The following is an 8,559-nucleotide window of genomic DNA, read 5'->3' as shown; positions in this document are numbered from 1 at the left end:
ATGTTCTTAATACCCACATTATATATTCAATTTAAGATTTATTTGTTTACAAAATTATGGACTGGTGACTTATCTCACTATATAATTCCACAGAACATCAAAAAACGCTTAGCCTGGTATAACACAAGTACACAAGTCTTTCACTAGCAACGTCAGGCATTGTTGTGAAATGAAAATAAAATGTGAGTTAATGTCTACTATCTGTCAATTTTGACAATTTCACTACCATAGAGTTAAAACTCTATGTGTGAGTATAAGAAGCACAGACACTCAATATTTCTTGTTTTTCTGTATTCTGTTAACTAATCAATCATCATTACCTATCATTCAGTTATGTTTTTGTGATTTTACTATTTCAAAAATTGCGATAGTATGTAAATACGGCGTATTAATTTATTTAATAGTGTCAAGTGATAATTTATTAATAAAAATGTCTCAAGGAAAAGTTGTTTTGATGGCTTGTGGAAGTTTTAGTCCACCAACTTATATGCATTTGCGCATGTTTGGTACGTGCTTATTTTTCAACATTTTTATTTGTATGTTAATAGGAAGGCTTCTAAAATTCCAAGCAATAATGTGAATATTAAAGGCCCTATAAATTCTCCTACGTTGATTGATTTTGGAAGTGCTTTTTTTTTGTTGATGACCGAGTCAATTTCGCCTGTGTTATTAGAAAAAAATTGCTGGGTAACAATGATGATCAAAGGACGAGGATGATATTTAGTTACCTCACTATAGTATATTCAATAAAAAAATACACTTCATTTACCACACTTGATTAGTGTATACCTAATCTAGTTATTCGCGGACGTGATTACGAATTTATTGTTTTTTTAATAATAATAATATTATATTTCCTGGTTTTTTTTTGGGACAGTGATAGGTGGGCTTTTCTCTGTCGGTCATCCTTTTTTTGTTATATGAAGACAAAGAGTATAAGTATAAATAAATACTAACAATTCTGTAATTCACTTTGGTGGGGCAGCAATGGAGAATAAGAGCTTGAACAGTATCCAGAAAGGACAAAACATTAGTTTGATAAGGTGCATACAACTTAGTATAGATTGCAATTATTTTTTTTACAGAAATTGCTAAAGATTACTTACACTCATTGGGTTTAGCTACCGTCATAGGAGGCATAGTATCACCAGTTCATGATGCCTATGGAAAAAAAGATTTAGTGGCTGCCCAACATAGGTAAGTTGGCATAATTTATTTATCTTTAAATTTTGTGTTAACTAAAGTGTTATCTAACATTTAGGTGATTAATTGATAATTTAAATTACTTATGTTTTTTGATGCTGCTTATAACAACTTTAACATTGGCATCATGTGGAGTTGACAATTGTGTTTCAGTCAAGATGTACAATTGTTGGTTTGATACTTGTATGATTGAATGATTGTATTCAATATTAAATTAAATTTTTGCCTAAACTTATTACACTGAAGTTTATAGCATTTACAAATTACTAGTGCCTTATTATGTGTACACTTAATAAGGCACTAGTACATGCACATTTATCTTCTATAAGCTTATTGCAAAAAATAAAACAGTAATTGACTCTCAGTTGAGTTCTTTTGATATTTTTGCATTATAATAATCAATAAATATACAGACAGAGAAACAAAGAATAAAATAAATTTATCTACATTTTGATCATTTCTTTAAACCATTAAGGTCATTTTATCTACTTAATTAATGATTCCATTTATTTTGGTGTCAATAATATTATTTGTTTTGTAATTATTTTGTAATTAAATAGTAATTAGATTATTGTTGATATTTAGAATAGCAATGTTAAAGCTGGCACTACGGTCATCATCATGGATTAAGATATCTGATTGGGAGACACAGCAGAATGGCTGGACCAGGACCCGAGTATCTTTACAATATCACCAGGTAAGAGTCCGTCGGACGGCCCATGCCGTCGACGTCGTCACGATAATTCAACTGAGTTGTCAGCACATCTGGTCTAATCGTCTAGTCCAATTTAAGTCAATAAGCAGTCTATTAATAATTTTATGTTATACTAGTTGTGCCCACAATTTATTGTACATTTGTAGCCGCTATATATTAAGTTAATTAACCGGACAACGACAATAAATAAAACATCAATATTATCTATTAAATAATTAATAAAATAATATCTTTGAAAACAAAAGGCAAAAGGTGGACTTAACACTTAACAAAAAGGCTAGTAGGGAGACAGAGTTAAAGATGGTATAATGACATCAATGTTTAATTTATTTTTCCATGGAAACATTTCAATTTAGCTATTGTGTTGTAAATAAAATGCAGTGTGACCAAGACTGAATTTATTATTAATGCACCCACATATATATGATATATACCCTCATAAATATTACAACATATTGTACTACATTTTTTTTTCGTAAAATTCCTTTTCTGGAATAAATCTGCCATTGTACCTTATATATACAAATAAATACTAAGTTTTATTGCACAAGAGTTTCTTTGTAATACTCATAATCAGAGTATTACAAAGAAACACACGGCTGACAATATATCTGGTTCTTTTAGGACACAATCAACCGACATGTAGCTACTATAGACGATTCTGACGGCCCTAACTGGCTGCCAGATGATATACTCAATGTGAACAACATCAATTGCGCAAACAGTATTGACGAGCCCGACAATTTAATGGAAAGACTGAATGGCAACCACAATGAACGCGTCACTGTGAAATTGCTGTGCGGCGCTGATTTGTTGGAGTCGTTTGCCACTCCTGGTCTGTGGTCGGATGAGGACGTGAGTATACATACTAAAATGTTTTTATAAAATACTATATTTGGAGAGAGGTGTGAACTCGTCTGCTGGTTTAGCATTCCGGCTCACATCGAACAGGCGTGATTTTTTATTTGGCCGACGTAAAAAAAATTTTGTTTATTTTGTATTTACATTTTTTATAGACGGTGATGGAAAGACCGACAGCAAACCAAAACTAATAAACTCAAGAGACGACGTCAGGATCAAATGTCCACGTTGGATTAAAATATACCGACGTTGGTAGTTGCCATTACTTCTGACTACCCAATCTGACATACATAACAGTCGGCAAATTATATTTATCTGTATTGAGGATGTATACCAGTATAAGGCATAACACATTTTTCCTTAGAAGTGGCGAAATGTCATGCGTTACTTATTGGTAATAAAATATACATTGTATCCAGGATGTGCTAGATATTATGGTAATAGATTTTATGTGCTGCGGTTGTAATTCCTCTAAATGACCTGCTCTTGGGGACTAAGTGGTAATGGCTGTTATGTTTGTCCTGTGTTACGTTGTCTAATGAATCTTCTCTATCCGACCTACCTTTTCTGTTTTTCGTTCTAAGATTGTAGAACTCTCTGTAGGAAGTCGCAGAAATCTACTATGATTTAAATCTACTATACTATACATTGATTTTTTTGGTATTTTGTTTACAATTAATGATATTTAATATGTTTTCAGTTGGAAACAATAGTGGGGCGTCATGGATTAGTAGTGGTATCTAGAGCGGGTAGCGACCCTGGCCGATTTATATACGAATCCGATATGCTTTATAAACACAGGGTAAGTAGATCTACATTAATGTTATAAATAAACAATGTGTGTAAGAGCAGGGTAATGTCGGAAAAAAACTTGCAAAATAATTAATTAGATCACATCCAGATGAATATAAGCTAGATGTTCGGTATTGTAAACTTAAGTGACGGCAGATTGAGGCCCTTGTTTTGTCGAAGTCACCGTTATATAATATGGAATATATATTGTAGACGGGAGTAATAACGTCAAGCTGAACGTACATCGATAACATTGTCATACAATCTTACCACCTTTTTTAATATTACTAAACACGGTGACGATGCTCGTCATCGTCACGTGATAATAAGCGATAACCTATAGACATAAACAACAATATAGCACATTTATAGGGTCGAAGATTTTGGTCCATCGTGCTGTTTTAGATTATAGCTTTTATTACCTAGACCAATATATAAGATCAATATATAAGAATGCTCACATTACTGCGTAATGACGTAGTATATGATTAACCTTCGCGGATGAGTCATTAATCTATTTCAGCCAAGCAGCTTGGATTATGTGTTTCGATTCAAAGGTGAGATACAGAGGTTACAGGAAAATTACAGAATAAGATGCATGACAGTCTTCCGAAATCGCATGTGTGGTATTTGGTACGAACGTCCTATTATATGGTGGTGTTATCAAGTGGGTTTATTATATATGTACTGCAGTACATATGACTTAAATATGATTAGTGTTAAAGGAAATGCTACTGATATTAAAAAATATTCTATGTTGTGAAAAATAACTTTGGCTACAGGCTCATGACTTAAATATGACAATGAATTTTAATATGCTTGACTCTATCATTTATCCTACAAAGAAATATTATTACAAAATTTCCTTAAAAGCCTAAATAAAATAAAAAAAATATTATTTAAATTATAATGTATTAAAGATTCATTTGATAATTTCAGAACAACGTGACTTTAGTGACGAATTACATCGTGAACGAGGTGAGCTCGACGGTCATCCGGCGGCTGGTTCGACGCGGTGAAAGCGCTAAGTACCTCACGGACGACGCAGTGCTCGCCTACTTGCGGAGTCACCGTCTCTATGGTGCCACCTCCTCACACACGTGAGTATCTTGTTATACAGGTTGGGGGATGGTAGACAGTGATGTATGAGTAACCGGTAGTAATGTATGAGTACAAGTAAACATGGGGTACACAATATTCTTTGAATCGCTACTTAACTAAGAATAGACTTTGCACTCTATTTACGTAGTATAAGGTAGTAGGTAGTAGCAGTAGCTATAAGGTCACAGTCAGAAAACGATAAATAATTTTTAATTATATTTAAAACAAGTGACAATACTTGTTTTATATATAATTTAATATTACTTATAGAAATTAAATTAAAGTTTTCACTATTGTATTATATACAACTAACATTAAAATAATTTATACAGTGAGAATATCTAACAAGGACTTTCTCTTCCACGCTTACATGGAAACAGTGAGTATAACATTCTTAATGACCTTATAGCCAACTATGACAAAAAATCACCTCAAGACGTCATAATGGCTTCCCCGGAAGAAGCTAGTTTCAAAAGCATACTAATATCTATCAGAGACAAACCATCAATTGTAGATGAGACAGTAACCGTAAAAAGAGCAAAGAAAACGAACTTTTTAATGCCAAACAGTCACACAGATTCAGTAAGCCCCATTATGGACACAATAAAACCTAAAATGGCATATGTAGACAAGGTACCGTCAACGTATGTACCTGGGAAAGCAGTAAAGATAGTCAGCGATGTGAATGAACATGTCATGAAGGATGAGAAGGTAAGTGTAGATGAGGCAACATATTCTTCTTTAGACAGCTATTTGAAGAAAGACGAAGGAGACTGGGATATTTATAAGAGGAGAGTAAGTGAGAGTAATGTTGAGCAGAGTCTAAACATTGATAACGTAGTAAAAAAACGTTGTTCATCAACTATAAGGAAATTAAAGCCGGATGAAATGAAGAAGAGTAAGTCTGAAGTAAGTAAGTTGTGTGATAAAGTAAAAAGCATTAAGCTGAAAGATAAAGATTCGAGGAATTATAAAACTAGGAGTTGTAATGATATTGTACGTCTGATTCTTACTAAACATGGAATACATGTTATAAGCGATACAGAAGCTATAGTATAGATTGATGTTATTTTTTTTGTATTTCTACTCATTTTTGTATTTGAAGACAAGTATTTTCATATTTGTAAGGAAAATATAGAAATACAGGTGTAACAATTTTACATTAGTAATTGTCTGTTCTTGTTTAAACAGCGAACACATTAACAATATTAAAATTATGAAACTTTGTATTCATGTTGTAGGATTTAACTGATACAAATCACTAATTATAAATTAGCCGTTATACTTCAAATTGCGTTGTTTAAAATATTAATGCAATTAAAAAGAAAACAATTAAGAATATCATTGCAATTTTGTATCTTCTAATGAAAATTGTAGTACCATACATAAATATATGTTCTGTATAAATAGTATTTACACAAATAATGGTGTTTGTCAAGACCTAGGTAGTAAGGTATGCTTGGTAATAATACAATCACATGTTGTATATGAAAAAATTGGTAGTGTATAATAAAAGTTATATTTGCCAAATTTTGCCAAAATATACAAGTAGCGAAGATGTAATAGTGTAAAAGTATATTGAGTATATTAAGATTACTATATATGTCAATTAGTATAGGATATATCCATAAACTAATTAATTATATTATTGTAGATATGCTTTTATATACTTCACATTTATCGGATTATTTAAAACTGAAAATATTGAAATTTTTATTGATAATATAATATGAAGTTATTGACTAAATTATTATGTGTGACTGTATACAATTTAAATATTAATGGATTCCTTTACTTAACTATATAAATTATAGAGGAATAACACTAAATTCATAAATAAAATGAAAAATTAAAAAAAAATATACTTAAAACTTACGTAGCTTATAAAAACATTAATGTTTAGCGCCTAGTTAGTTATAATAAATTTGCGCCATAAGTTAATCTGGAGAATCAGTCCATGTGGAGACTAATTTATCTTACTTAAAAGTAAATATAAACCCCAATACGCAGTCATAACCTGTGTGAAATATCAATTTAAATTATTTTGATAAAATTAATGAGCAAAATGTATTTATAAGATTTATATAAAATAAAATTATATAAAACACAGCGTCCTCAAAAGGTAGCTTATTAGCATTAACCCACATTGGTTCCTTGCAAAGTTGTTAATAATTTCCTAATTTACGAAAATATACATGGTAACTTGTTGACTTAATTGTGAAAACATTAATGTTCTTACTGGGGGTGTCACAAATATTTGGTTTCTATTCGGAAAACAAAACCTAAGTTAGACCAAACCATACATAGAACCAAAGAAAAACTAATGTAAAAAACGCATAATAATAATGGCTCTAAAACTATTTTTAAGAATAAATTATGGAGATATATTCTATGCGCAGTAAAACTTAAAAAAAACTGATTATTATACTCACATGGCTTATGGCTGAAATGTCGTGGATGCTCATGTCGCTAGTTATATTTTTTACATTATTAATAATAACACAGTTAGTAACTAAATCGTATATGTCTTCTCACAAGACACGGCGTAACACTTGCTAATTAAACAAATGTACTAAGAAAAGAAAGGAATGAGAATAAGATGAAGAGCCTAGCCAAATATTCGATAATCAATAAAATTACTATTCGTGACATCTCTAGTTCTTACTTATTGTAAGTTCTATCTGAGCTTCACACTCGGCCTACTGAAAAAAAATACATGCATATTAAAATTTTAACTGTACTCTAGTAGTGATATTGAGAGAATTTTGCAAATATTTAGAGCAATTTGAATGTTAATAATCGTTATCTAATGTATACCTATACCCTCTGTGATAGTATTTCGAAACTTTTATTAATACTCTAATAATACCAACTTACTTTTAAATCTTGTCTTTAATAATTGTATCGTACGCATAAAATAATTTAATACGATTTCTCGACATTTATGTATCTCGGCATGTACAGAAATTCTTTTAAGTATGATAAATAAATTTTATTGCGTTATTGGTTTGTTAAGTGTTGCGTAATATACCAGACCAACAAAAAAATATAGATGGAACACTATTAATTTATAAACTAAATGTATGTATGAGATAGAATGTGTTGCCATTATTAATACATACGTAATGAAATTATGAAAATAAATGATCATAGTTTATTCCTTGTAGATCAACACATTTTTTTTGCAATACTTATCTGGTTTGATTTAATTAATAAAATTTTCATGAAATTTCCGTTTATCCCTACTTTAGTCTGGAAAGTTTATTAAAAATTGATAAAATTATATTAGGAAACGGAATAATTATTTAAATTTGTTACTGACGTCGACTTTTTACTTGAGTATTGTGCGTATATTAGAATTTCCGTTATTTGTTTTATTAATTTTTATTTTGCGTGCTGTGCTTATTGGCTAATGGTAGTTATTTATAGCATTGCCCTCGATATTTTTTCAGACATTAGTATCCCAAAGTGTTGGAATATTTCTCTTCGTGTTATATTTTTGAGTCTGCACGAGATAACAAAAGTCTGAAAAAAATCTTACAAGGTCCTCGAATATTTATCTATCATTTGTAAATTCAATGCTTTGAATTAAACCTGTGTTTTCTGTCTTCCATATAAGTAATTTAAATAAATATAAGTAGTGATTGTGTTCTGGATTTAATCAACTTGATCGTGATTTGTTTAATTAAAATAATGTTGATATTGAAATAAAAAAATATACAACCTCCTTTAAAAATAATTAAACTCGTTATTCAATACTAAAATAGATACATATAAGAAAGATTTTGCCTTGAACGCAATTGATCAGACTTACAAGTATTTAATATTTATAAATACTGACGTGAGATAAATTACAAATCACGACCATGTTTTTTTATAGTACTGCT

The 8,559-nt window shown here is 30.5% G+C and overlaps 1 protein-coding gene across 1 annotated transcript; it reads left to right on the top strand.

The window, feature by feature from the left end:
- Nucleotides 1–315: 315 nt before the first annotated feature.
- Nucleotides 316–5,731, top strand: LOC131841278 (nicotinamide/nicotinic acid mononucleotide adenylyltransferase 1). The gene is made up of 7 exons (XM_059189572.1): nucleotides 316–506; nucleotides 1,086–1,197; nucleotides 1,789–1,900; nucleotides 2,543–2,773; nucleotides 3,480–3,581; nucleotides 4,511–4,671; nucleotides 5,053–5,731. Exons 1-7 carry the CDS (start codon nucleotides 431–433, stop codon nucleotides 5,729–5,731), a joined length of 1,473 nt encoding a protein of 490 aa, XP_059045555.1. The 5' UTR covers nucleotides 316–430.
- The last annotated feature ends 2,828 nt before the right edge of the window (nucleotides 5,732–8,559 follow it).

Source organism: Achroia grisella, unplaced genomic scaffold (genome assembly GCF_030625045.1).
Source record: "Achroia grisella isolate CSIRO2021 unplaced genomic scaffold, CSIRO_AGI_Agris_v1 utg1576, whole genome shotgun sequence".
Lineage (NCBI taxonomy): Eukaryota > Metazoa > Arthropoda > Insecta > Lepidoptera > Pyralidae > Achroia > Achroia grisella.
This window is presented reverse-complemented; position numbering and strand designations above follow the sequence as displayed.

What these genes read in the sequence shown, in the direction of transcription:
- LOC131841278 (XM_059189572.1), top strand. Translation starts at nt 431, where the DNA reads ATGTCTCAAGGAAAAGTTGTTTTGATGGCTTGTGGAAGTTTTAGTCCA. An exon ending in TATGCATTTGCGCATGTTTG is followed by an intron (nt 507 to 1,085) that starts GTACGTGCTTAT and finishes TTTTTTTTACAG; the next exon opens with AAATTGCTAAAGATTACTTA. An exon ending in ATATGCTTTATAAACACAGG is followed by an intron (nt 3,582 to 4,510) that starts GTAAGTAGATCT and finishes TGATAATTTCAG; the next exon opens with AACAACGTGACTTTAGTGAC.